Raw genomic sequence first — 27,031 nt, forward strand, 5'->3', positions numbered from 1 at the left:
TTAGTTCATGCGAACTAGCTTGACATTGAACCTAGTTTAGTTACCTATGCATCCCTGGATAAACATATCTGCAAGGGCTACTGCAAAAGTTACTATTGTGATCAGTTTTCGCGAAGAAGTTGAGCTGAAAAGGGCTCTGGCTAGAAAATTATGTACCAGCCACCTCTGCCGCCGCCGCAAAATGTTCCCACACAACCCCCACCTCCTCCGCCACCAGCTGAAGCCATAGAATTGCCCCCAACAGGCCAACCGGTTAACATTGAAGCACCTCCGCCGGCTAACTTCGATTATGCACAGCAGCCATGGAGTATGAACGATGCTTACAATTCTCAAGGTTCATCTATGAATTATGGCAAATATGACGCCACAGCTTATGCGCCATATGCTGCAGCACCACCGCCGCCACCGACATATGCAGCCAACGCAGCTCCTTATTACTATGGGAATTATGGCTATCCTGAGAGCTATGCAGCACCGCCATCCAATTACGGAGCTAAGCCGTCTAGCTCTGGTTATGACTCCAGGTCAGATTACAGACAGGGCAATTACTCCTACAATTATCGTCCGCCCAGTCACAACTATTACTCTAATAATTATCCGAAAAACTATGGCGGCTATAACTATAACAATCGCTATGAACAGAGGTATTATAATCCACGGCAGTCGTATCATGCCAACCAAAGAATTCCCAAGAGCATGCCCAACGAGGCGGCAACCACGCCCAAGATGGAAACGGAACGGGACCGTCTCTTACGTCAGTGGTGTTCAAACTACTGTGAGAAGCCCGAGGATTATATAAAGAAAATGAATGCCTTGATCGAAGCAGAGGCGCCTGCCGAATCCTGGGTGCGCTCGTCGCCCGCCGAACTCTACTACGAGCGCACAAAGACCGAGCACGAGGTGAGGGCGAAGCCACGCCTTCACAAACGCTGTGAGCTATTCCAGCAGCAGCTCATCGAACGCGCTGAGAGGGTAAGGAAGACGTTGCCCGTTTATGTGCCGCCTGCGCGAAAGACGCGAAGACGTGCTTGCAACCACAAGCATAAATCGGAGGCGTGTTCCTCCAGCTCCGATTCGGACTCGGATGAGGATGCCTTCAAGATCGAGCAAGATTGCTGCATGGAAGAGCTGTCGCGCAAGATGGAGCACCCTCAGCGGCTGCACTCCGATCTGTGGCATAACGATGCAGGCGAAATGAACGATGGTCCGCTCTGTCGCTGCTCGGCGAAATCTAGACGCATCGGCATACGACACGGCATCTATCCGGGCGAGAAGGGCTACCCACTTTGCGATAAGGACACAAACAATGCGAGCAAACTTTTTCATTATCGCATCACCATTTCGCCGCCCACGAACTTCCTGACCAAAACGCCGACAATCATCAAACACGATGAGCATGAATTCCTCTTCGAGGGCTTCTCTCTGCTCTCCCATGTCCGGCTAACGGATTTGCCGGTCTGCAAGGTGATTCGCTTTAATATTGAGTATACAATTGAATACGACGAGGAGAAGATGCCAGAGAACTTTACCATTCGCGAATTGGATTTGTTCTGTAAGTCATTTCACGCCCTCTAAATAATAGATATATAAATCTGTTCTTCTTTTAGTTAAATATCTGTTCCATGAGTTATTGGAGCTTGTTGACTTTAATCTCATGCCGAATGTCGAGCAATCCTGTCCAGCTTTTCACTTCCTGCCGCGCTTTGTGCGCGAGCTGCCGGACAACGGCAAAGAAGTGCTGGCCATGTGCGAGGTACTGAAGTATCTGCTGGACAACTCAGCAGAGCTGGTGGAACCGCAGCAGCTGCAGCACCTGAACGACATAAGCCAACATGAATGGCAAAAGTATGTCGATTACATCAAGGGCATGCTGGTCACAAAGCCTGGCTATAAGCCCTGCTCGCTGCGTGTCGATCAGTTGGACCGAAATAATTCCGATCTACCCGAGTGCTTGGACCGAGAGAAGGGCATCTCCCATCCAGCGATTGTGCACTTTGGCATACGCCCGCCTCAGCTGAGCTATGCTGGCAACCCGGAGTATCAGAAAGCTTGGCGGGAATACGTCAAATTTCGTCATCTAATGGCGAATATGTCGAAGCCATCATTCAAGGACAAACGCAAGCTGGAGGACAAGGAGCAGCGGCTGCAGGAGATGCGCACGCAGGGTCGAATGAAGCGAAATATAACTGTGGCCATCAGCTCGGAGGGCTTCTATCGCACAGGAATTATGTGTGACATAGTGCAGCATGCCATGCTTATACCTGTACTAACTGGACACCTTCGCTTCCATAAGTCCTTGGATCTGCTGGAAGAGAGCATTGCCTACAAGTTCAAGAACCGCTACTTACTCCAATTGGCTCTGACGCATCCTTCCTATAAAGAGAACTATGGCACCAATCCGGATCACGCGCGGAACTCGCTCACAAATTGTGGCATTCGACAGCCAGAATATGGAGACCGTAAGATTCATTATATGAACACGAGGAAGCGCGGCATCAATACTCTCGTTAGCATTATGTCGCGCTTTGGCAAGGATCACGAGACGGTGTCCAACATCACGCACAACGAACGTCTTGAGTTTCTGGGCGATGCTGTGGTCGAATTTTTGAGCTCGATTCATTTGTTCTTCATGTTTCCGGAGCTGGAGGAAGGTGGTTTGGCCACGTATCGTGCTGCCATTGTGCAGAATCAGCATTTGGCGTTGCTAGCCAAGAAATTGCAGTTGGAAGAGTTCATGCTGTATGCCCACGGCTCAGATCTGTGTCACGAGCTGGAGCTGCGACACGCCATGGCCAATTGCTTTGAGGCTTTGATGGGCGCCCTACTCTTGGATGGCGGTATCAAGGTGGCCGATGAAGTGTTCACCGATGCTCTCTTTAGGCAGGATGACAAGTTGCTGGCCATATGGAAGAATTTGCCGGAGCATCCGTTGCAGGAGCAGGAGCCACTCGGCGATCGCAGCTGCATCGATGCCTACCGCGTGCTCAAGGACTTGACCAGATTTGAGGATTCGATTGGCATCAAGTTTAAGCACATCCGCTTGCTGGCACGCGCCTTTACGGATCGCTCGATTGGCTTTACGCACTTGACGCTTGGCTCGAATCAAAGGCTGGAATTCCTGGGGGATACTGTGCTGCAGCTGATCTGCTCGGAGTATTTATATCGACATTTTCCGGAGCATCATGAGGGACATTTGTCTCTGCTGCGCTCCTCGCTAGTCAACAATCGCACCCAGGCTGTGGTCTGTGACGATCTGGGCATGCCCAAGTTCGCTGTCTATGCCAATCCGAAGGCTGACCTAAAGACCAAAGATCGGGCGGATCTGCTGGAGGCTTTTCTAGGCGCCCTCTATGTGGATAAGGGTCTGCTATACTGCGAGCAATTCTGTCATGTCTGTCTCTTTCCCCGACTGCAGCTGTTCATCATGAACCAGGACTGGAACGATCCCAAGTCGAAGCTGCAACAGTGTTGCCTAACCTTACGTACCATGGATGGCGGCGAGCCGGACATCCCCTACTATAAGGTGGTCGAGGCGAGCGGACCCACAAACACGCGCGTCTATAAGGTGGCCGTCTATTTTCGGTCGAAGCGCTTGGCCACCGCCAGTGGCTCGTCCATACAGCAGGCGGAGATGAATGCGGCGAAGCAAGCGCTGGAGAACTCCCGAGATCTGTTCCCCCAACTCGATCATCAGAAGCGCGTCATTGCCAAGAGCATTAAGAAGCAAACAGGCAGCGAAATGGACAACGATGTGGACAAGGCAAACGATGATAAGGTGAAGAAGCCCAAGTATGCAGCGCCACTGGAGGATGAATCGCATTTGCCGAAGCAGTATCGCATGCATGAGAATATATCCAGTGATGAGTTGCCAGAGGATGACGATGAAGATGATCAAGGAAGATCCACTTGTAAGTACTTTTAGATGCTTCAGGCGACCAGCTTCAATTTACTATTTTACTTCTTTTTGTTTAAAGCGCCTGTTCATCTGCCAAAGCATCGAAAAGGCAGCAGGAGCAGAAGCAGGAGCCGCAGCAGCTCCAGTAGTAGTAGCAGCAGCAGCAGCAGAAGTGATACAGATAGTGACTCGTGTACTACGCCAAAGCGTCGAGCGCGTCAAGAGGATGGCTCTGTTTCGCCAGTCTCTTCTTCCTCATCATTATAATATAAATTAGATTTAATAATCTTTAAGATGACAAAGTAACATAAGCAAAAGATAAACCCCATATGCCTATTCGAAAGCTCCTATATTTAGTATATAAGTAGTAACTATTAATTTGCCTAAAATATGCATTTTATTTTAATTAGTCATTGAATTTCAAAGCCAATCGTTGCATAAAGTTTGTTTAAATAATATATATACAGCTTGACCATAGAAATTGAGTTTTTGTTATGCCCTCTATACCCATTAAAATTGTATAATGATTTAGTTTTAACTTATGAATGAATCTCTTTGTCATTTTTATTGAAATGCTAAAAATGTTTTCAATACCGAATACAATTTACACCAGTTGCACCACTATTTCCGAGTTGTACTTTAGTTCAATTTCATTGAAGAGCGATTGCATTTCAAATATGAATTTGCTATAACTAAACTCAAGCACAGCAAATAACAAATCGGTAACAAAATAAAAAGATCAGGAAGATAAATTTATCGTATAGCAAGAATTGTAAATTTAAACAATCAAATTGATTTCAAGAATGCCTATCGGTACAAAATGCAATGCAAATTCAACAACGTATTTAGTCAGGGAAGCTTAGCCAGTTTACTTAAAGAGCGACAGACGGCGTCCAAGCGATCGTCCACTGCTATTCAAGGCGTTCGTAATGTCCTTCAACTCTGGCAGATTCTGAATGTCACCACGAGCTGCCACCGAAGGGACAGAGTTAAGAAGTCTTTGAGCAACGCGTTGTATATCAGCGGCTGTTACTTTTTCTAAATGAGAGAGAATGTGTATCACATAGTTCAGTTATCACTCCGTATATATATATATCTAAATTATCTTACCAATCTCATTGATGAAGTGTTCGGGTCGCTTGCGATACCCCGTAACTAGAACTTGACGTCCTACATCTTCGAACACAACCGGTCGGGACTCGAGGTTCATCAGTAGCATCGATTGCAATTGTATTTTGGAGCGCATCAGCTCTTCGTTGCTCGGCTCGGCGGTCATGTTCATCAGTTCTCGTGTGAGGACCTCTACCATATCTCGCATATGCTGTGGCGGTGCACTGCCGTGTATACAGAAGAGACCCGTATCCACATAGGCATGATTGTACGCTGTTGCGCTGTACATCCAATGGTAGCGATTCAAGACTTTGGTATAGAGGCGAGAGTACATGCCCTTGCCTGGTCCTCCAGCAGAGAAGGAGCCGCCGCCTCCCATCATTATGTTAAGCACACACAATGGCACAAAATCTGAGTCTTGGTGAGAGCAACCCTCAAAGCCGAGCACAACGTGCGCCAGCTCTGGTAGTCCAGCCGCCGCATATATCGGAATTTCACAATGTTCCTTAAAAGGTGTAAAAGAGCTTCATTAACGTATTCAGGAAATGCTTGTCTATCGGCTCATACTTTAACTAAGCCGCCCGTATACTGAGCTTGTGATGTGTCCACTTGATTGGGCCCTGTGCTTGTCAGATTTTCGTTCATCCAAATGGCCTCGTTGTCGACAAAATATTTGGTAACATGCTCAACCAGCTCATCGTGATCCACCTAAGGAGAAAGAGAAGGGCACATAGGATGCATTCTACTTGCGGGTGCGTGGATCAAAAGCTTACACCAACACCGGCGATGACCATACGATCCGGCGTATGATGATATCTTAAATAGTTCATTAAGACGTTGCGATCAATGCTATCCAGATTCGATGGCGGGCATAGTTTTGGCAAACCCAGCGTGTTTTCCTTATAAGCAGCCGCATGTATCATGTCCATGAGTATTGGCTCCTGTTCGGGTCGCATGCCAAGCGTTTCCAACTCAAAGCTTACAGCCCGTCGTGCCAAATTTACTTCCTGTTCGCTCAGCGTGGGCCTCAAGGTTACGTCAGCCAGCAATCGGGTAACGGATTCGATTGCCCGACTATCAATGCTCGCTGCATAGATAAGCGTGTCCCTTGAGCTTTGGCAATCACAGATGCCGCCGTTTTTCTCCAACTCCTTAAGAATTGCATCCTTATTGGGGAAGTTAACTGTCGACTGGGAGTTTGATGAAAGAAGGGAATAATTAATTTATATTTTTAAATAAATGTATGGCCATTGGCATTATGAATTGAAATGAATTGGATGTCTAGCAATTGCCTGCAGATCATATGTAATGTATGACAGGGAATGGCAATGAATGACGACGATGCCATGTGTATGACACGGAGTGAATGGCAATTACCTTCAGACAGAATTCATTCACGTAATGCATGTATGCGGATAAATGGCAATGGTCGAGGAGATGAAATTAAATTTAGTGGAAACTTACATTGAACGCAAGTTTCTCAAGAAAGTGGGAAACACCACTGGGATAGGCGACTTCGTATCGTGGCCCGGAATCCAGCACGAGACCAACGGTGCAGAATTGTCCGTAGCGTGGCTCCGAGGCGATGCGTAAGCCATTCACCAGTGTCGTCACCTTTGTGGTGGCGCTCTCTACTAAGGGCTTGGCATAGACGGCCTCCGGCAAATTTGGCAGCGGTTCGGTTAGGGGCGGCAGGTGCGTAACAACTTCTTTGGACGGCGTGTTTACCTTGTGTGGACCGCCGTCTTTACTACGCACACGTCCAGTGATTTGGCCGATGCCGGTGCCACTACCAATTTCATCCCCACCAACTACCGTTACTTTTGTGGCAAAGCGACGTGGAAATCTAATTGAGTAATAATGGTGAAATGCATTATTTTTTTACCGGTTCTTTTTGTCGTTAAGCACACACACACACGATTCTTACGTGCGCCAAGAGTTTCTTAGAGTTTGCAGCATAGTGAAGCTTCTCACGTTCATGATTTGCAGGTGATTTGGGTCTGGCCTTGAGCGTTTGCAACTATATTTACAATTTCAAATGTTGAATTTTGCTGCGTTCAAGAAATCTGTTTCAAAGACATACTTTTGAGGAAAAAAAATTGCTCTTCTTCTTGACTAATGTCAATCACAAATGTCATATGGGAACTAAATGCGTAGAGTTGTATTTTTTAACAAGTATCGATAACAGCTCGACAACCGTGAAAATTTAAAAAACGATATGTTTGTTGTATTTTTTATTAATGTATTTTATTTATACAGCTTGAATGTGTTTTAGTGTATTACAAGCTAATCAAAGTTAAAGCGCCGCTTGCCATCAAAGCGATAGCCATAGGCTGCTGCGTTTTTCGTGTCCACCAGTGCAGGATTGCGATGCTTGAAAAAACTACCGTGCCCGTGAGCAGGTCGAGAAGCGCTATTTGGTATGCCCTCCACTTCGCGAGGATAAAAGGCTTCAAACATTCCTTCAGGCGGTAGGCAACACTCCACTATTTTGGTATCATTTGGATCATAAGCGTTGACACTGACTTGTTTATGTTGTGCGCATAAAATAATCAGTAGTATATTCAAAAGTTTCGTAATTACAACCATTTCAAGCTGTACAGACGCGAACCTTCCTTTTACTTTTTGTTTGTTTATTTTTTGTACACAATGCCAAACTTGTTTTGCGCTTTGTGTTGTTCCAATTGCTGTGGCTTCCGTTATACTAATTACACCTTAAGCCGTTCTTTGCGTGCTGCACTCGATTCAAGTTTGGTGAGTTTCTATCATATTTTGTTGTTGCGGCTGAATAAGCTTTTTGGTGCTTAAGATTCGGCGGTCTGCATCTTTTTTTTTTTAATCAAATTGGCAACACAAAAATGATTTAATCAAAAGTGGACCATAGAAATGTTGGTATATTGATGTAAAAGTAAGTCAAGTGCTTAAAACTTCTCATTTCTTATTGCATTTTGGTTATAAGAAAACGGCAATAGTGGTGAGTTTTAATAGCTATCGAAATCTCCCATCACTAATTGAGTTGAGTTTGTTCAATTCGTGTTTACTTACTATCACGCTCATCTCTATAAGCTAAATCAATTGGTCAATGTTTCGCGCCGGTCTGTTTGTTCTTTTCTAAAGCAACAAATGGCGTCATTTCAAACTTCTTTTATGTGGCAGCGCCAAAAATCTACACGATGTGCACATAACAAGAAATGCATTTCATATATTACTCTATTTTAACAAAAGTATTTTAATTGAATAAGATCCAATGGCGGCAAATTCAAATAAATATCTAAAAATCCCATCACTAAGGGGGTTGTACTTTCATTCGTGACCCCTATCAGAATAATGCACATCTCTTTTGCCTGGAGCAGTTGGTCCATTCAGAGCGAGTAGAGTCGCCAAGAGGAAGCGACACAACTTCCTTTCTTTCATCTATTAAAATATTCCTATTTTATTAAGGCATTTAAATAAAAATATAAGTATGTCATATAATCGTATGGAAACGCCCACGGACTTACGTGAAATGCAGAGTAAGTTGAATGGCTTCAAAATATTTTAGAACTTCTTCGAATGCTGATAGCCCGTATTTGTGTATATTTGCATATACATACATATGTGTGTACAAACATTGTGATAAGTATTGTGGCATTTCAAATGCTGCGAGGCATATTCATATAGAATATTAATGTGCAAAATAACCATAAATTGCTGATGGAGCATAAGCTCATAAACGTAGATGCGCATAATTGTCGGCATTTTTCTGCTGTCCCGTTTTAACCACAGGGGAAATGCAATTGCATGCGTGTATGTATGTATTTATTTGCAACTCGGCTCTTAGAATATCTGTGTGTATGTCGGTATGTATGTGTGTATCTGTATACAATATGCGTTTTTTCCCGGTACAAATGACGCATCGAATCTGTGATATGGACAACTAGTTTCGTATTCATAAATTCAACAAACCTTCTCATAAAAATAATTAAAATAACACAATTGTTTTTTGAAGGGCCCATCAATAATGGAGAACGCTATCCACCAATACCCTTACCACCGCCGCCGTCTCTGGGAACGGAGACAAAGCCAGGAATGCATATAAACCCATCGATATTTTTGGATTCTGCACCCATTATAATAAACAATTCAGCGGTGTTGGTGGTGGAGGGACAGGACGAGAGTCTGGATACGAAGAACCTAATCTTCAATGACCAAACTATAAGAAAGGGCTTCATACGTAAAGTGTACTTAATACTGTTGGTATGTAAGGCATAATATATTATTTAACAATTGTATATATATTTTATAATATTCTCTTCTTATTTTATAGACCCAGCTGCTCTTCACTTGTGGTGTTATCTGCATTTTCATGTACCATGGGCCGACCAAACTATTTGTGCGCTCCAATCCAATTGTGGTGATCGTGGCTATGGTCGTGAATCTAGTCGTTCTCATCTCGATGGCTTGCTGTGAGACGGCTCGACGACATTTTCCTGTAAACTTTATATGCCTGGGCCTGTTCACGGTGACCATGTCCCTGATGCTCGGTGGCGTAGCTAGTTTTATGGATGCGAATCTTGTGCTCATAGCTGTGAGCATAACGGCTTTGCTAGTGGCTGCCCTGTCCATATTTGCCATTCAAACTAAATACGATTTCACGGCCATGGGCGGCGTTCTGATCGCAATTGTTATAAGCCTCCTGATTCTGGCATTTGCCGGCGCATTTCTACGTCAAACTTTCGGAGAGACGGCATTTGCCTGCCTCGGCGCACTCTTCGGCAGCTTTATGCTAATCTATGACACTCAACTGATTATTGGGGGCACCCATAAGTATCAATTTAATCCAGAGGACTATATATTTGCTGCATTAACCTTATATATCGATGTGGTGCGCATATTTTTATATATCCTGCGTTTCATGGCTAGGGAGTAAGTCTCTATTGTATTCGGCAATTAGACTAAATTCAACTACTATGATCGATATTATGCAACTGAATGTATATCTATGTGAATTTATTATTAATTGTATACTAACTAATGGTTTAATGCCATAATTTAAGGGCCATCAAATGGCATTTAAATTACCAACCAAAATGTTTAAACTCAAATGTGTATATATACTTTATATGTCTGTACTGTGCACAAACGAATTTTTGCATTAAATTAAAATTTGTTTTTGTATTATGTGTATATTTTATTCACAATAAATTCAATAAAATAACTCGTCAACTATATGAGCTAAGCCCCTTAGACTTGGATGATTTGCGTTCCATTGGGAATAAGAAAGAAAGATAATGGCTACGCTTCTCCATACACAAGGCTACGAATCCTGGAAGGATTCTCAGAGCAACTGAGCAGTTTTCGGTCAGCTCCCAGTTAGGCGTGTCCCATAAGACAAGACTGTGTTGGTTTTTGTTGTACTTTTGTCCTTTATTTTAAGCTAAGGTTGTTTTTATTTATTATTTTTATTTTTTTGGCTCATTTTTCTATATTTATAGTACATTTAGTAGATGTAATTATATTTAGTTATTTGTATTGATTATGTATGCATATGGGTGTAACTATCAAATACAATCACAAAGTGTATGTATAATTCATATTTCATTTTGTTTTTATAATAGGTATTTACATAAATAATATAAAAATTATATTTTTTTAGCAGATAGCAATAGGGTTTGATATTAAATATGTATATAGATATACATACATAGGTATGTATAAATGTATAATCAAGTATAAACAGAAAAAGTAAGTAACTGAGGCATAAGCTACTGCTGCTCTGGTCATATGAATCCTATAGATTATGTTTATATATCTATATATATGATCAAAGCTATATTATGAACATTCTCTCCCTCGTATAGCTCCTTGTATAGTTCTCTAAGTAATAAACTCTATAAGCAGTATAGTGTAAGTAGTTAGAATTTGTTTTCCTCTTTTCTATCCAGCCGTCTCCTGAGTCTGTGTTTATATACAAATCAATACATATATATCTATATAGTATATATATATATCAAATGCTCAGTCCTCCGTAAATGGATGATCGGATGTATCGCTGTTATTACGTCGTCGGCTCTCCAGCAGCTTGATCGCCTGCTCCAGTGTCTCCTTATAGAACAGATTCTCTTTGGTGCCATCGCTGGACAGCGAATATTTCGTGTCGTCCAGATGCCAAGTCAGACCGAGCACTATGTTGAAAGCGGATGCATCATAGCCATGGCAGCCCGAGTAGCGATAAAGTGGCTTTTTGTTGAATTTACAGCCATTCGATTGGGCACCTAAGCGAAAATACGAACATACAAGATAAGAGAGATACAAATTAGATAAGCAATTATCAAATCAAAATAGTTACAATTATCAACTAATTTAGATACCCATGGCGAATTTATAGGCAGGTTATATTGCATATTATACAGATCTACTGCAGCTCTTTCCATCTAGTGCTGCTTAAGTCATTGATTTTAAGAGCTGCAGATCTAATATTTAGTATATCTATAACCAATATAGACAGATGAGACATTTCCATTTCCATTTACTGTGGGCATAACTCAAATACCCTAAGATCTATAGGTACAACATTTGTTTTAATATTTAAAATACATAGAAACATGACAAGTATTTTCTTTTTGGATACCTCGTCTTATATAGCCTGTCAATAGAAGGGATGTTGGCATTGGGTAAGTTATACAACATATTCATTTCTTATGCAGGGCATCTGCTAGTTGTGCAACCTAGCTTAGCTCTTCCTCTTTATAAAAATACCAAATAATTGTAGCTAGGTTAAGCCTTTTTAATTGTGCATAATTCAGTTAGAAATTGATCAAAACATAGAGAACAATGGATACGAAATCAGGTAGTAAATTCATAAATGTGTGTGCATATTTATCGAATAAATCTTCGCCAGATGTTAGCATACAGTGTGAACTCCTATATGATGAACGAAAGGGCCGTAGCTATCAATTCGATATAGCTGATCCAAAACTCAGACGTCACCTGGTGCGACATGTCTACTTCCTGCTAATGGTAATATCATAGATATTTCGTAATCCACATCATTTATATATCCATATCTTTTAGCTAGAAATCGCGTGTGGCATTCCCTGCATGGAGATCATCTTAATGCTTCCCATAAGCTGCAATGAGCTTTATGCGCGCCTCTCTAGTTTCATAACTTCTTTAATAATTTATTCTTTACTCTACAAATTTCGGATTAGGCGTCGAGCTGCTCCATATAAATATCTCTCATACCTGGTAACAGCTATATTAAGCTTTTCAAGCAGAACTATTTATCTGTTAAGTATTACGAAAACTCGTTGGGTAAGCATAGATTCCATATATCATTTTATAACTATGATTATCTATATTTATATCTATATCTATATCTATATCTATATCTATATCTATATCTATATCTATATCGATATCTATATCTATATCTATATCTATATCTATATCTATATCTATATCTATATCTATATCTATATCTATATCTATATCTATATCTATATCTATATCTATATCTATATCTATATCTATATCTATATATATATCTATATCTATATCTATATCTTTATCTATATCTATCTACTTATAGGTCCATTTACACCCTGTAATCCTCATGATCCAGCTGTTGGTACTAGCTTTATTTACCAAACAGCAAAGAGTTCGCTTCACCCAAGGCATAGGCGTCATCATAATCCATCTGATTTTTGGGCTCTGCTTATTATTGGCCTACTTTCTAAACATCTTCTTCATATTTTTAAACGCCTACTTTTGCACTTTGGTCGCCTGGTATATCATCTATGACACGTCTCTGATGCTCTCTGAACGTCATGCGTACAACATGGAGCCGCAGGAATATTTCTTTGCTGCTACGAATTTACGTGCCGATTTGCCAGTTTTCTTGTGGATGATCGTACGACATTTTGTTCTGGGTCCCTTTATTTTACTGGTTAAGATTATCAGAAATTGTCGGTTCAAAGAAGTATGCTAAGAATTTGTAGGCGTAAATGTATGTTCCGAATATAAAATACAAATTACAAGTTCCTCTTTACAGCTAAACTATTGTACAGGGATACAATAGCTAAACTATTGGAGGCAACCCGAAGTGTAGAATTCAAATTGTGTTCTCGATTCGAGAGCGTTAAATGTGAACAGCTTCTGACTTACACAATTAAAGCTGCCCTAATTGCTTTATTCCATTAACTGAAAATTCGATTCAGATCAGGGACTGCATAGACCCCAATTATGTCAGTCCATGTGTGTGTGCATACGCACACACATATACATATGACACGTTTTGCTATCATCAACTAAATGCGCTGTAAATGATGGTCATTAGGTGAGATTGTGGGTTATGAATGCGACATTGATTGACAACTACAATATGCGGACAGCAGCAGGAAGCGAGCGAAGGAGAAGTCCTGCCTAATGACAGCACAGTTGAATCAAGGGAATGCCAATGAACGACTGCGCAATACTCGTTCGCTGGACAATAAAATGAAAACGGTTCAGCTTAAAATAATTCATTTCTAGTTGGAAACGTAAGATATAGATATAGCTGGGATATAGACATTGACAGGAAATAAAATAGGATTTAGACTGGGTATTCAGACTTACCAATTGGATCGATGCACTCCATGGTCAAAGCACATTTCAGCCAGGGCAACATAATCTTCTCCGTCACGAAGAGAGTGTCCGCAAAGAAGACCACGTCGAGGTCCACCATGCGAAGGAATATGAAATTCTCAGCGTCCGACTCGAAGTAGTCGAACATCTTTGGATGGGTGCGCGAGGAGACAGCCGTTGGGGTGTTCCAACCCAGGACGCCGGCCACCAGGGCGCGATTCTGCAGCTGCTGCAAGTCGCGATAGCTGCCACGGATCCGCATACAGTTCTCGAGAAACAAGATCGATTTGGATCGCATCAGAGCATCCTTTATCACAATTGGACGATATGCATGGGTTCGCTGATCGCTGACGAACGACGGAAACTCCGAGAGGTCATAGGTGATGACGGTGCAGCGGCTGCTGTTGCAGCAGGCGTTCAGGGAGCGCAGCTGCTCCTCGGACACGCCCAGGTCGTAGATGAGCAGCGACTCGTTCGGCAGCTTGGCTGCGATATTCTGCGCCAGCAGTATCACCGACGACACCTGCCCCTCCTGCACGTAGCTGACTATGGTGAAGTTCGACTTGGTATTGTTGTACGGCGTCGTGATCCGCTTGCGCTGGCTCTTTTGCTCCGCCTGCTGCAGCAGCAGCAGCTCCTGCTCAGCTGCCTGCCCGCGGCCCCCCATCAGCTGCTGCTGCTGGAGCTCGCGCTTCGACGTGACAGGTACGTCAGTTTGCACCTGCTTCTGCTTGCCGCTCTCTGCCGGCTGCTGTGATGCGTCATCTTTTGTGCTCAGCGGCGACGTGAAGCCCAAGAGCAGCAGATACTTTGGATCGAGCTCGAGCTTTTTGCGTTCCAGCCCAACGCGCAGATTCTCCTGGAAAAGTCATAAAACAAAAATACAAATCAGCATCAGAGTCAAAATTATTGTAGGCGAGGGCAGTCTATAAGATTGCAGAGAAAACAAACTTTATTTACTTGTGTTCATTATTTTCAATAAAACTATATTCTTGCATATACATAGGAAGGTAGAACTAACGAGAGAAGACGAAAGTAAATGCAAGAGGAGGGGAGGAAACAAAACCAGACGGAGGAAGATACAGTAAAAGACCGTAAAATAAGTGACAGGCCAGCAGAGGCCGAGAAGATCAATAATTATTCCTCACTCTTTTCGACAATACGATCATAAAATATGGGAGCTGAGCTCCTCATATCTCTTGATAGATGTAGATACAGTAAAACTCCTCTACTCTTATACTGCTGTGCTCATACTACTCTACTCTAATATCTTCTTACATACTCGTTCTTATAAATTCTTCAACTCCGATAATCTCGAGCTCTGATTGAAAATGGAAATACTTGTGTGTATAGGAATATATCCTTATCAGCATTTAATAGTTTTTATTTGTTTAAATAAATTACTATTATAGTGAAGCCCGCATTTGAATGCAGCGAAAACTATACCGAGAAAATTTTATTTTGCATTTTTTTCACAAGTTTCAATCAGCTCGAAATTGGCTTGAGGCATGCTTCGAGCTAACTAAGCCTTGACACACACACACACACATACATACACACACACAAACAACGCAGCAGAAGGTGAAACAAAATCGACGTGGCGACAGTGGGAGGCAGGGGCTCAGAGGTCAGATGGCGGATGTCAAGCTGTCATGCGACCATCCTAGAACGTGGGCTTTCATTTCCAGGCTAATTTCGCTTGTGGGCTGAGCCGCAAAATAGAAAAGAGAAAGAAATAAAGAAAAACATAGGCCAAAACTCTTTACTGGCATATGACACGCCCCTCAATAGATACTTTGCTTTGGGGAAAAACAAGTAGGAGACGGGTAAAAAGGACTAGAAGATATCCTAAACTAGCCTCACTGATTAAGGGATTAAATTGGCTGAATTATACTATATACCATGTATGATAAGTCTAGCATCTGAAATTTGATATTGATTTAATTCATCCAAAGGATCTAAATCGACTTGGCTCCAGAACCTAAACATCTCCCTGCAATATACCACATTCCCAATGTACTCCAGGGTATAACAAGGAAAAAACCACGACAGCAGTTTTTGATGTCGCCCATAGGGACTAATTTAGGCGGGCAGCACAAAGACTATGAATCGAGTTTGGTGTTATTATATTGGGACTCCTTCTATTTGCCAATGGGAGCGACCCCAAAACCACAGAGATTTCTCGCATGTGCCGCTGGGAAATATAGCTCAGCACAATGACCGCACAGAATTTCAATGAAGATTAAATAAATATCAATTCCTTGGGCTGCTCACTTGTGCAAAAGATCTTATCTCTGAGATTAAGGACAACGATGAAATCTACAGAAATCCATATCAAACTTCGAAATCTCGATATCCAAGAAGTTATTAATATGAGAGTATTAATATATATATACTTTTATATATACTTTTATAGTAATAGAAGTAGCATATGCATCATGTTTCATGAGTTTACAAATTTACGTTTTGAGCCCATAGAAAAATAATACTACTATACAAAACACAAAACCGAAAATAACAAAAATATAAATATGAAAAAAATAAACTAAATATATACACAAAACACATACACATACAAAATAAAACAATAAAAAAATAAAAAACATTACACACGATTTGAAAAAAAAAATATTATATAATATATATAATTAAAAAAAAAAAAAAAAAAAAAACTAAGAAACATAATGCAATAAAAAAAAAATTTTTTTTTTGAATAAATGGAAATTTAAAAAAATATGAATAATAAAAAACAAATATAAAAAAATACACTGATAATATACAATCGAATACTCTAAGAAAGAAAAAAAAATAAATAAAATATAAACATAAATATATTTTTTATAATAATTAATTTATTTCTATAATAATATTAATTATTAAAATAAATATATAAAATTTTATATAATAAAACCATAAAACAATAAAACTGAACTTAATATAAAAAACTAATTATTTAATAACGAATCTTTATTAAAGAATTTAAATATCAATAAATACTTATAATAAATCCAAGAAAAGAACCACCTGGCTAAACTCAAGGAAAATGGAGGACTTAACAGAAAAAGAATTGGCCATATTCCAAGAGCTCTTCAATCGCATCGACGTTGAGGGAGACGGAGAATTCTCGTTTAGGGAGCTGGGCATTGTGATGCGAGCCTTGGGTGGCAACGTCAGCGATGGGGAGCTACAGGATATGATCAATGAGTCCGATACGAATGGCACTGGATCGCTGGACATTGAGGAGTTTGTCAATACACTTTTGCGGAAATTATCGGACACTGATCGGCCCGACGATCTTAAGATGGCCTTCTCGTTGATCGACAAGGATAGAAATGGATGTATTTCCACAAATGATTTGCGTAAGCTCTTTGGATCGATTGGCATTCAGCCGAGCGACGAAGAGCTCGAAGAAATCATACGATCGGGAGACGTCGACCAAGACGGTGTCTTGATATTCGAAGAGTTCGTCGGTATATTAACCAGCGAAAGATGATATGGACATAAGAATTCGTTATGGGGTCGCTGACTCAATAGAAATTATACGATTGGGGGACGCCGACCAAGACGGTGTCTTGATATTCGATGTTAACCAGCGAAAGGTGATTGGATGTATATAAGTAGATCACCATATGGACATCAGAACTCGTTCTAGGGTCGCTTACTCAATATTTGTATTATCCGTGGCTTACCGCATTGATGCCAAACATAGTTTGAATATTGAGAAATCGATCCTAGAGATAAGTCTTAATTATAAATGCAGTGTACAGAGTAATAAAATGATATTTTGGAATCCTTATCTCTTCGGAAATGATCTGATTCTTGTCATACGGTATATATAATCTATATAAGATAACTATACCAGTCGCAGTTGCCCCGTATATTCAAAGAGGCATGTTTGTCTGTTTCATATTCATGTAATTAATCTAGTATGCTTTCTGTAAACAAATTTAAATCAATTCGTTCAACAGCCACAACTCAATTTTAAACAGAAACAAAATCTCACATACATATATACATTACATACTAGTTACAAAAATACTTGGAAATAAAATCAGAAAATGGAGGCCCCAGCTTTTGCATTGAACGAAGATCAAATGAATGAGGTGCGCGACGCATTTGGAGCGTTCGATCCGAATAATACTGGGAAAATCAAGGGAAAGGAAATGGGTCTCGCAATGCGTACGTTGGGCTATTGCCCAACCGAAGCGGAGCTCTACGATCTGATCGATGAGATCGACATGGATGGCGATGGCGAAATAGAGTTTATGGAATTCGTAATGATGATCACCAAGCGCATGGAGGGCTTGACCAAAATCGAGAATCTAAGGGTTATATTCAAACTGTTCGATCGCGACGACGATGGCTTCATAGCGGCCAACGAAATGCGGAATGTTATGCACAATCTGGGCGAACGGTGCTCCGAAGAGGAGTTCAATGAAATGATGAAGGAAGTCGATGCTGATAACGATGGAAAACTCAGTTTTCAAGACTTTGTGAATGCCGTCAGGAATTGAGTTAGATAACGAAAGAGCGTGAGAGAGAGCGAGAGATTAGCAAAGAGGGGTCTATGGAAAAAATACGAGCTTAAAATCTGAGCTGCTCGAAGTCTTTGAACGAGGAATTGAATGGGAAATAAATTGGGTGGAGTCTCAAAGAAAATGTCAAATGTGTTGTATAAAGGTCTATTAGAGTGAAAATTCAATGAGTTGAAGAGTGGAGAAGATAACAACTGAACAACTCGTCAATCATTGAGTGCAGCAATCGAAACATCAAATCAAGATTTTTGCAACTGGCACGGAAATTAGGAATACAAATTTAAGCACTGTTATTGCAATTAGTGGAACTTACGTACTGAGAAAAACAAAGAAACACATAGTGAAAAACCTGAAACCTGTTTTAATTGGTCACTTAACAATTCTAAAGCAACTCATTTATGTAAGCTAGAAGCAAACGCAGGCCCTGGGGCAGGCTTCGACCAGTCCTGACATTGGCCAAGCAACACGCAGCGCCATATAGTCCCTGTAATACTTTCAGAGAGTAGTACAGCTAAGCATATTAAGTGGATCCTCCATATGTATAGCAGAGTATATTCCTAAGCTAAATCACCTGTATTACCATGTAATGCTACTATTTCTGCTATTGTTTGTCAAGATTTTGTTTCAAAATATCAGATGAAGAATGGTCTAAGCTCATAAATGGGGTAGTAGATCTTATATTATATACATATTTATTATATGAGAAAGGGTATTTATTGGTCGTCATCTGAAGCGGAAGTGTCCTTAGCACGTGAGCGACAATTTTAATATGAAATTCCATTTATGGGGGTCGCGCGTGACTCGAAATGGCTGGTTCATGTGCCTAATGGCGCCTAGGGTTACCAAGTACTACGATGGAGCAGCAGGAGACGAAAGATTTGAGGACGAAGCTCAGGGAACAGTAGAAACTAGGCGCCATTGCACATTCAGTGATTTTAACTGCATTTGTACATTCCTCTCTTTGACTACCCATTTGCCCCAGTATTACCTGTCATCTACTATAATCACTTCTTTCATTTCTTTTCACCCATCTTTTATATTCACCTTTAAGATCTGAGCTCTATTCTCTCATTTGAATTCATTTATCTCTGCGTTAACTCTCATGAATCATCTGTCTTTATTCGTCCTCTCATCTCCCCGAAGACCTTCTATTCTCGCTTTTATCAGCTCAAGAAGCAATTATACAGGGTATTTCTTAGTCGGTTGTAGAGTATTCTCTAGCTCAAAAGTCTTGAGCATATATATAAGTGTGTCTAGTTGTCCGTAAGAAGCTAGCTAGCGATGGGTTCCTTCTCTAGGTCATTGAGAGCTCATTTGTGCGATATTACATTCAATTATTAAAGCATATCGAGCGAGCTCTATAGATACACATACACACATATACAGACATGTATATATGTCGAGACAAAGCATTTCACAGCGAGCCCTGCAATTAATTGATGTCGGTCGGAGTTCAGGGTTCACGGGTCAGACGTTAGATATGAGACATTAGACGACTTTAAGTGGACAAGTGGACTTGGCTACCGATTAAATTAGATTAGGGCTAATGCAAATTCCCATAAAATTTACAATTAACAAATGATTAAGATTAAAGATGAGACCAAAAAGAATTTTACATATATATTTTGATGATATTTGATATTTGTGCAACTAAAGATCGTAGCTAAATACATTGACGAGAGCCAAAGCAAAAGCAATATTGTCGATATACATATATTTTAAACAAAATAAAAAGACAGATAGAACTAATATTGTATAAGACCTACCAATACCCCACCTCCACAACTAAAAACGAAAAGCTAAAATTAAAAATTAAATTATGAATAGAATATTTAGTTGAAGAGTCTAAATTTCAACCCTTGTGGTTGAGTGTTACGCGATATACTATAAATACAATACATACAGAAACACATACGTGTAGTATATAACACTTGTTTTTAACTACTTTTCCCCTATTTATACATATAGATTTGGAAAGCATTTGTGCTTTTTCCCACTGGGAATGTGCTTAATAATTGGTTTACCTGCTTACGGCTATACAGGTATGCCATTGTACAGCAATAGAGGTGTGTAATTAGTAACAATTTCAAACAGATTTTAAACCTGGCTTACATACCAACTATGACATGTAAACCAAACCTCAATCTTAAATATTTATATATACATATATATTATTCAAATTAACATGCCTTCTATATGGTAGAGTATTCAGTTTGTACTATGAATAGTTTCCCCAAAGTGGGCAACTGCGAGTTTTTACACTTTGACGTCAGGTCGAGCCTTGATGATAATCATTAAATTTACCACATTCATAATCATGATCATCATCATCACTATAAATCTCATCGTGATGCGTGAGTAGAGTGCAAGCGAGATACTTGAGGGACATATCATATATCACTTAAAGCACCTTCATTGGGTGGCACATTTTGTCAACAAGTTGAAGAAGGCGAAAGCGGCTTAAAGCCCATTTCAATGGACGATCTGCAATTGGGAAAACGCGTGTTTTCCATATATGTATATATATATATATATATAAGAGCTGTGTGCATAAAAGCAAATGCACTTATTGATGCTCATTGAATGAAGGAGAAGAGGGTATAACGATACGAATATTGAAGTACTCAGATCAATAGTCGAGACAATATGACCTCGTTCTCTCTATAAGAGTTACTGAAAGTAAAAGTATACAGATCAAAAGCTACATTGATCTATGACGAATAAGAGCAGATTATTATACGAATACTCGAAGGTATAATTATAAGAGTATAAGAACTTAGTGCAACTCTGACCGAGGATAAGACTATTATCAACTGCCTAATAAGTATGCACCTGTTCGTCTGTATAGGATAGAATTATGGAAGCAGCAGACGAGTTGATCTAGTCTTTTCCAGCTAAATATGGTAAATGGATAAACGACTTGAAAAGCATTAGTCAACAGCCAAGTCAGGCTAGCTCAGTCGGTATTGGTAAATAGAACACTGTTGTCTTACTCATTGTCTGTTTGTCCGTATAAAAGTATAGAAATTCATTACAATTGTTCAAGGCACATCAAAGCTATTCAAATTGTTTCATTTAAGGGCTTCTTCTAGTTAGGCACGCACTATGTACCACATACATATATGTATGTATGTAGCATACAACTGTAACTGTAGCACGACCTATCGCAAGCCAATGTGCCTTGGCAAAAACCAGTTATTAATAGCTACTAAGATACCTTGCCAAATAGAGACAAATCAAATACAATGAGCTCTCTGTGCTGAGACGGTGGGAACTAGTTTAGTTTAGTGCAACAGCAAAAACCTCAATCACATGTATAACAATTATATATGTACACACAAGTACATCTGATATGTCTATATACATAAGCACGATTGAATGAATGTCGACTCTGTATATTTTCTCTCTGTTCAATAAATTAAACAAACAAACAAGAAACGAAAGCTCTGCTGAAAATGAAAACTTTAAACAAGAGCAACCGCAAAATACTTTACTGCAAAATGCTAAAACTGAAATACCCTTTAATACTTATACACATGATATATAATATATATATGTATGTAAGCCCCATCTTCTGTTTTTCCTCTAATGTCTACTTCCTCTGCCCTTAAATTTTTGTCTCTTAATGTTTTCTATTCCTACCTATGACCTTTCTATGCAATTCTCACATAGTTTATCTCATTTTCTCTGATTCACTCTGCCTTTGTTTTTTATTTCACTTTAGTAATGCTTATGTACACATATAAGATAGCTATGCATACGTCCTCTACTAATAGATAACGTTAAATTATCGTAAGTACATAATACATATTCACATTTACGTAGGTAAAGGGAGTTGTATGTTGAGCAAATAAGCACTTGCTATCTCATAAGTATAAGGTAGATATGTATATGGATACCTTTTTTGTTCCCCCAAATTCTACTTAAATAGAAAACTTGAAAGTGTTAAATTCGTAGTCACGATTGAGAGAACCTGATTTATTTACGACGGTGATTTGATTTGATTCGATTCTCGACTTAATCATCCGCGATAAGATTGATCTAAACATATTCCATTGACAGATATCAGATGGAGCACTCAACAAATCGTTGATAAATACTTAGATAATGCTCAGCCCGCTTCGAGTTGCGTGTCGTTTGATGTAATTCAAAACTCACTTATTAAAAGTTAAACATGTTATTTAATACCCAAGAGGGGAATGTGCTTTGGGCGCGTGTTTCTGGACAGAAAGGGGCGGGACGGGGAGGGGACGAAGCATGGTTAAGGCCGGAAAGTAGCTGCCGCAATCTAATTAAAGTAAACAATAAACGTTCTGGCCACACACACACACACACATCAAATTAAGGCAAACAAAAAGTCAGTGGGAAACAATACGCATTCGCTATAAAGAAACACTAGCAGGCAAAAGTATGTACACAGCAGTTGTAAAACAGAAGAATATAAAATATTATAGGCGAATTATAAATATTTAAAGTGCCTATCTATGTACATGTATTGAAACATAGCAATACATACACTAATTGCCAAAAGTGCATGCACAGTATATTCACATTTGCTTATCTGCAATAAATCCTAGTACTACTTAATGATTATAATCAATAATCTATAAATTATGATTGTAAACATATTGTCGGACATATATATGGTATTATACGAGAGTATGCTCACAAAAATGAATGCTGGAGTATTAATATTAAACAATTTATCCAAATAGGCACAATTATTAATAGATTTGTCAAAATACTTATGGTTGCCAGGGTACGTCTCTCCCCACCTGTGTGTGGATAGCTTCATGTGCGTACTTGTAGCTATTACTATACCATTTTACTATAGACACATACTTATGCTTGCTATTGTTTATTTTCACAGATATAAAATAATAATCTTTTATATGTGTATGTAAATTTGCACGTATACTTAGACCTAGTACTGTTTCATTCACATTCGTACATTCTTGTCCGTATTCTAGGCCTATGTACATGGCATTCTAACTACTACTGTAAATTTTTCACATGAGTATGCAAACTGGTGCTCTCTAGTGTATATTTACACACTTACACACACAGACACACATATGCATGCATATGTTGTTTATTTGCAGGCATAAAGAAAGTTTTCATATGGAATTTGCATGTTAAATGCCTTCGTAGCTATTAAATTTCGTACGGAACTTGAGGAATTCCGTGGGCGCACCGGCGTAAATGATGATAGACGGACGGACAGCTGTTGGCAGGCATGCCAAACGACAAATGATGATATCTTTTCGGCCATTTACATGTTTGCCTTGCCTGAATGCCGGATTGTCTGTTAGCCGGACAGTTGAATAGCCGGAATGCCGGATAGCCGGACAGCCAAGTAGCCAGAGTGCCCGGTTATTCGTCTTTCCTGTTCGCTCTCTCTCTCTCTCTCTCTTTGACCGGAGACTTGTTTCAATTTGGCTAAAAGCTTCCTTTTAAATGGCACTAGAGCCAATTTCGCGTGGTAAACTCTCTAAATACCCTGTAACACGGGTACCAATGATCCATAGAGTATTGACTATCAAATACCCAGTAAACAATATACAGAACAGGTCTGAGGGACTTTTGTATTACGGTTTATAATAGAGAGTTGAGGTCTAAGGTTGGGATATATAACTATATTTGAATTATGAATGCTGCACAGACATTATACACCCGATTCCCACTCCTTTTACAGGATACAGCTAAGCACAAAACCTTGTAGCCATTAGCGCCGCTCCACAGTTCACATCCAGCTCATTTGCAGAGCATTTCTGGGCCTGGAAAGCGAGGCATAAACCAAAGCATAGTTCAAGGATTTTGTAAATAAATTTCGATGCCAATTGGCAGGCATTTCGTATGATCCATTGCCAAAAAAAAATCATAGCGAGGCTGTCAACTTGACACTGGACGGCGGCTGTTGACATCACTGATAAGTTTCGAATGAGTCAAAGCAGAGGAATAGCCCAAGAGAACAAAAAAAAGAGACTTCGTTTTCAGTAATTAGACATATATCAAATGTTATATGCACATATATAATATATGATACATAATATACATATATCTGATATACATATATATTTTTAGGGCGCATTATATATAGCTTAAGAGCCGCTGATAAGTCAAGTGTTTTACTCAATGAAGTCGACAGACAGCGACGATGAAGAAAGCCGACTATCATTGTTGTTTTCACTGATAAGCATATAATGTTATCACAACAACAGCAACAACTACAACAACGACACACAAACAAGGGGCAAGAAGAACTCTTGTCTCTCTCCTACTGTCTGGGTACGTGCAAACAAAATTTGGTTGCATTGGAGCTTATGATTAAGGGAGATAAAGGAATGTGGAGGTCACCTGGCAAATGGATAAAGAGGGGGACGCGATAGGTTTGCTGCAAATCCAATATATTTATGAATTAAATGATTTTCATTTTAATTCAAGTTTTCTCTATCTAGCTTTCGTAGATGCGCATACCAATGAGAGTCGTCCAACCCATAAATATCTATTTTCACTCACTCATTTTTCCATCTACAAGTTTTCGTATTTAAACATGCAATAGCTGATCCGCAATTTTTATCACGTAAATAAATTAAATTTCAACTGTTATCTCCCTCGTTTATATTAAACCTAGAAAAATCAAATGTATAGAAGTTTATCCAGTTTTCAATATTTTCCTTCATTTTCACTCAATATGAACAAGTGTAAAAGCCACCCTCGGGTTTTTCTGATATCTTCGTCAATGGCAAGAAATATTTACAATTTTGTTTTTTATATTTCTCGGGATTTCTCTCTTTAGTCTAAGTTGAAGGAAATATTTTAAATTATCTTTATTTTATAAATATGTATATATATATAATGTAAAAATATAAATACTTATATTTAGATATTCCATAAATTAAATTTGTATTTGTCTATCTCATATCAAGATCTATTTTTACTTTTTTCATATGCTCAAAAATGTTAGTTTTTAAACATTTTTTTTTTTTGTTTGCAAATTATTTCATGAAATTTTATTAGCAACTGCCCATAATACCTAGAGCTGTACGAACACCACTCACCTGAAACTCTTTAAGTTGTTGATGGGTCTGCACCACAATGTGCTTGAATGAGTCGTTCGGTTCGCCAGCCGGTCCAAAGACAATGAATACGAGCGTTGCGATTATCACACCGATTAATATCAATATCAAATGTTTAGTTCGCATGGCCGCTAGAGTCGATTTCGATTTGAATTTCGAATTCGAGTTCAGCTTCGAATTCGTCTTATAGGCAATTTTGCGTGCAAAAATGCGCTTCAGGGTGAGTGAGGCCTCCAGTCTGATGGCCGTTCTCGAGCTCCTCGTCCCGGGTTTATCAACAGAAATAGATCAAGTGCGGTTGGATTAAAACCATTTTAATAGTCCACTAAAATTCCATTCGAGTTTTAATATCTTTGTGTTGCTATTCATTTAATTTATGATGATGTATCGTCTGCCGTCGCGTCACATGTTGCCGGGCGTGCGACCAAAAGAAGATAAATCCAATAAATACTTCTAACTCGCTAGCATATTATGATAAAAACCAAGTATTATTGCTTTGGAATACTGTTATACAGTAATATTACACACGAATCAAATTACAATGCTCGTACATATGTATATTATGATTATATAGAAAACAGCAACGGCAACAACAAAATATTGTTATAATGTCATATCCTACTTCTGTTATACTCAATGCGGAATGTGTCATACTGATATATTCGCAGGACCGTACATTTGTATATATGGTGATAAAGGAAAATAATCAACTATTATTATATTGCCATACTAATTTACTACTGCTTTATTCTTTGACTGATTTACTGATATACTGCAATGCAACGGCATTGTTTTACTGTAATACTGATACACTTTTGCTGATATACTATATGCAAACAACATATTGTTGCAATGCTATGATGTTATATTCTGAGAAACTATTATGACAAACAAATATATAATACTGTTATACTATGCATGCTTACAACAAATTATGATGCTTTGGTCATGAATGCGCTTTTCCCCTATTTATTTATAGTGTTTGTATTTTGACAAATATATTTACTAAACTATAAAAAATGACAACATTCAATGTCTTTGAATGCGAATAAAAATTTATACTATACTTTTTTTACTATTTAATGGCACACTAGATTTCAATTGGTCTTTTTATTGATGTAAGTCGAATTTTCAGATAGCTCAATCAATAAATTGTTAAAATGTTTATGATTTTCTATATTTTCGCTGGGTCTTGCGCATCAGTGTGTGTGTGTGTGTGTGAGTTTGCACACACACACAGGCATGCATAGAGACAAACGGTTATGCATATGTGAGATTGTGTATGTCTCTTCACCTTTGTGGGTTGATTTTATGGCGCACAGCCAAAGCAGCCACAAGGCAATTTAATGAATAGAGAAGCTAGGTATTCCTATGCAAGTGATTGCGCTAGACTGTTTAGCATACGATTTAAGTGGCGCTTCATAAAAGGCGCCGACTGCTTTATTTCTCTCTTTTTTCAATTTAAAGCCTTGCCGCTTGTGGCGTTGTTGTTGTTGCTGTCGGTTTTCGTTTGTTGGTTGGTGCCGGCGCAGCCTCCATTTGTCGTAAAAACTCACAAGTTCACTTCTTTGTGCTTGCAAAACAATACAAACAGTTGTCACGAAATTTTACATCATTTTTGCGATTTGTTCTTTTAACTTTCACTTTCGCGGAGCGCCTAATAAGCAAAACCGTAATGCATTCAAATGCTTCACCGACAGCCGCGACAACCACTTTTCGAGTATAAACAAATGAAACTACTCTATAGTTGGTGATGTGAGGAGACCGATAGTTTTGGCAGCTTTAGCTAATGCAAAATCGTCAGCTTG

General features: G+C 39.4%; 8 protein-coding genes and 1 long non-coding RNA gene across 18 annotated transcripts; 6 read left to right on the forward strand and 3 right to left on the reverse strand.

The window, feature by feature from the left end:
* The first annotated feature begins 51 nt into the window (after positions 1-51).
* On the forward strand, positions 52-4,376 carry drosha (ribonuclease 3 drosha). Its single transcript, XM_018013140.2, has 3 exons — positions 52-1,552; positions 1,608-3,908; positions 3,975-4,376. Exons 1-3 carry the CDS (start codon positions 151-153, stop codon positions 4,160-4,162), a joined length of 3,891 nt encoding a protein of 1,296 aa, XP_017868629.1. The 5' UTR covers positions 52-150; the 3' UTR covers positions 4,163-4,376.
* Positions 4,377-4,643: 267 nt separating this feature from the next.
* LOC108617414 (mitochondrial-processing peptidase subunit alpha) lies at positions 4,644-7,133 on the reverse strand. The gene is made up of 6 exons (XM_018013211.2): positions 6,933-7,133; positions 6,470-6,851; positions 5,779-6,195; positions 5,573-5,713; positions 5,006-5,510; positions 4,644-4,933 (listed from the first exon to the last, which is right to left on the reverse strand). Exons 1-6 carry the CDS (start codon positions 6,983-6,985, stop codon positions 4,764-4,766), a joined length of 1,668 nt encoding a protein of 555 aa, XP_017868700.1. The 5' UTR covers positions 6,986-7,133; the 3' UTR covers positions 4,644-4,763.
* Positions 7,134-7,226: 93 nt separating this feature from the next.
* Positions 7,227-7,975, reverse strand: LOC108617415 (uncharacterized). Its single transcript, XM_018013212.2, has one exon. It carries the CDS (start codon positions 7,592-7,594, stop codon positions 7,292-7,294), a length of 303 nt encoding a protein of 100 aa, XP_017868701.1. The 5' UTR covers positions 7,595-7,975; the 3' UTR covers positions 7,227-7,291.
* A 338-nt stretch (positions 7,976-8,313) lies between these two features.
* Positions 8,314-10,162, forward strand: LOC108617616 (protein lifeguard 1). The gene is made up of 3 exons (XM_018013456.2): positions 8,314-8,517; positions 8,994-9,241; positions 9,312-10,162. Exons 1-3 carry the CDS (start codon positions 8,469-8,471, stop codon positions 9,912-9,914), a joined length of 900 nt encoding a protein of 299 aa, XP_017868945.1. The 5' UTR covers positions 8,314-8,468; the 3' UTR covers positions 9,915-10,162.
* A 407-nt stretch (positions 10,163-10,569) lies between these two features.
* LOC108616864 (uncharacterized) lies at positions 10,570-26,989 on the reverse strand. Of its 10 annotated transcripts, none has more exons than XM_018012372.2 (4): positions 26,780-26,989; positions 25,206-25,548; positions 13,601-14,468; positions 10,570-11,259 (listed from the first exon to the last, which is right to left on the reverse strand). In XM_018012372.2, the coding sequence occupies exons 2-4, from the start codon at positions 25,347-25,349 to the stop codon at positions 11,003-11,005; spliced, it is 1,269 nt and encodes a 422-aa protein (XP_017867861.2). In that variant the 5' UTR covers positions 25,350-25,548; positions 26,780-26,989; the 3' UTR covers positions 10,570-11,002. The 10 variants fall into 10 exon arrangements, with proteins under 10 accessions (XP_017867861.2, XP_089326797.1, XP_017867859.2 ...); XM_089470671.1 differs by having other exon boundaries at positions 25,206-25,614; XM_018012370.2 differs by having other exon boundaries at positions 25,206-25,684.
* On the forward strand, positions 11,254-13,605 carry LOC108616868 (uncharacterized). Its single transcript, XM_018012379.2, has 3 exons — positions 11,254-12,004; positions 12,059-12,298; positions 12,576-13,605. Exons 1-3 carry the CDS (start codon positions 11,819-11,821, stop codon positions 12,972-12,974), a joined length of 825 nt encoding a protein of 274 aa, XP_017867868.1. The 5' UTR covers positions 11,254-11,818; the 3' UTR covers positions 12,975-13,605.
* Positions 16,092-17,399, forward strand: azot (ahuizotl). Its single transcript, XM_018012378.2, has one exon. It carries the CDS (start codon positions 16,653-16,655, stop codon positions 17,100-17,102), a length of 450 nt encoding a protein of 149 aa, XP_017867867.1. The 5' UTR covers positions 16,092-16,652; the 3' UTR covers positions 17,103-17,399.
* Positions 17,567-18,492, forward strand: LOC108616866 (neo-calmodulin). The gene has a single exon (XM_018012377.2). The coding sequence runs from the start codon at positions 17,668-17,670 to the stop codon at positions 18,121-18,123; it is 456 nt and encodes a 151-aa protein (XP_017867866.1). The 5' UTR covers positions 17,567-17,667; the 3' UTR covers positions 18,124-18,492.
* LOC149268353 (uncharacterized) lies at positions 21,830-24,925 on the forward strand. Its single transcript, XR_016270367.1, has 4 exons — positions 21,830-21,936; positions 23,840-24,140; positions 24,229-24,533; positions 24,603-24,925. It is a non-coding gene; the product is annotated as an uncharacterized LOC149268353 (long non-coding RNA).
* Positions 26,990-27,031: the final 42 nt, after the last annotated feature.

The sequence above is a fragment of the Drosophila arizonae genome, chromosome 5 (assembly GCF_054131065.1).
Source record: "Drosophila arizonae isolate 15081-1271.41 chromosome 5, UAZ_ARI_1.0, whole genome shotgun sequence".
Taxonomy (NCBI): Eukaryota; Metazoa; Arthropoda; class Insecta; order Diptera; family Drosophilidae; genus Drosophila; species Drosophila arizonae.

Coding starts and splice junctions, on each gene's coding strand:
- drosha (XM_018013140.2), top strand. CDS start 151: ATGTACCAGCCACCTCTGCCGCCGCCGCAAAATGTTCCCACACAACCC. Junction 1,553..1,607: donor TCGCGAATTGGATTTGTTCT/GTAAGTCATTTC, acceptor TTCTTCTTTTAG/TTAAATATCTGTTCCATGAG. Junction 3,909..3,974: donor TGATCAAGGAAGATCCACTT/GTAAGTACTTTT, acceptor TTTTGTTTAAAG/CGCCTGTTCATCTGCCAAAG.
- LOC108617414 (XM_018013211.2), bottom strand. CDS start 6,985: ATGAACGTGAGAAGCTTCACTATGCTGCAAACTCTAAGAAACTCTTGG. Junction 6,196..6,469: donor TTGAGAAACTTGCGTTCAAT/GTAAGTTTCCAC, acceptor TCAAACTCCCAG/TCGACAGTTAACTTCCCCAA. Junction 5,714..5,778: donor TGGTCATCGCCGGTGTTGGT/GTAAGCTTTTGA, acceptor CTTTCTCCTTAG/GTGGATCACGATGAGCTGGT.
- LOC108617415 (XM_018013212.2), bottom strand. CDS start 7,594: ATGGTTGTAATTACGAAACTTTTGAATATACTACTGATTATTTTATGC.
- LOC108617616 (XM_018013456.2), top strand. CDS start 8,469: ATGTCATATAATCGTATGGAAACGCCCACGGACTTACGTGAAATGCAG. Junction 8,518..8,993: donor GGACTTACGTGAAATGCAGA/GTAAGTTGAATG, acceptor TGTTTTTTGAAG/GGCCCATCAATAATGGAGAA. Junction 9,242..9,311: donor AAGTGTACTTAATACTGTTG/GTATGTAAGGCA, acceptor CTTATTTTATAG/ACCCAGCTGCTCTTCACTTG.
- LOC108616868 (XM_018012379.2), top strand. CDS start 11,819: ATGGATACGAAATCAGGTAGTAAATTCATAAATGTGTGTGCATATTTA. Junction 12,005..12,058: donor ATGTCTACTTCCTGCTAATG/GTAATATCATAG, acceptor CATATCTTTTAG/CTAGAAATCGCGTGTGGCAT. Junction 12,299..12,575: donor GTATTACGAAAACTCGTTGG/GTAAGCATAGAT, acceptor ATCTACTTATAG/GTCCATTTACACCCTGTAAT.
- azot (XM_018012378.2), top strand. CDS start 16,653: ATGGAGGACTTAACAGAAAAAGAATTGGCCATATTCCAAGAGCTCTTC.
- LOC108616866 (XM_018012377.2), top strand. CDS start 17,668: ATGGAGGCCCCAGCTTTTGCATTGAACGAAGATCAAATGAATGAGGTG.
- LOC108616864 (XM_018012372.2), bottom strand. CDS start 25,349: ATGCGAACTAAACATTTGATATTGATATTAATCGGTGTGATAATCGCA. Junction 14,469..25,205: donor AACAACTTAAAGAGTTTCAG/GTGAGTGGTGTT, acceptor TGACTTTTCCAG/GAGAATCTGCGCGTTGGGCT. Junction 11,260..13,600: donor GGAGTGCATCGATCCAATTG/GTAAGTCTGAAT, acceptor ATTTTCGCTTAG/GTGCCCAATCGAATGGCTGT.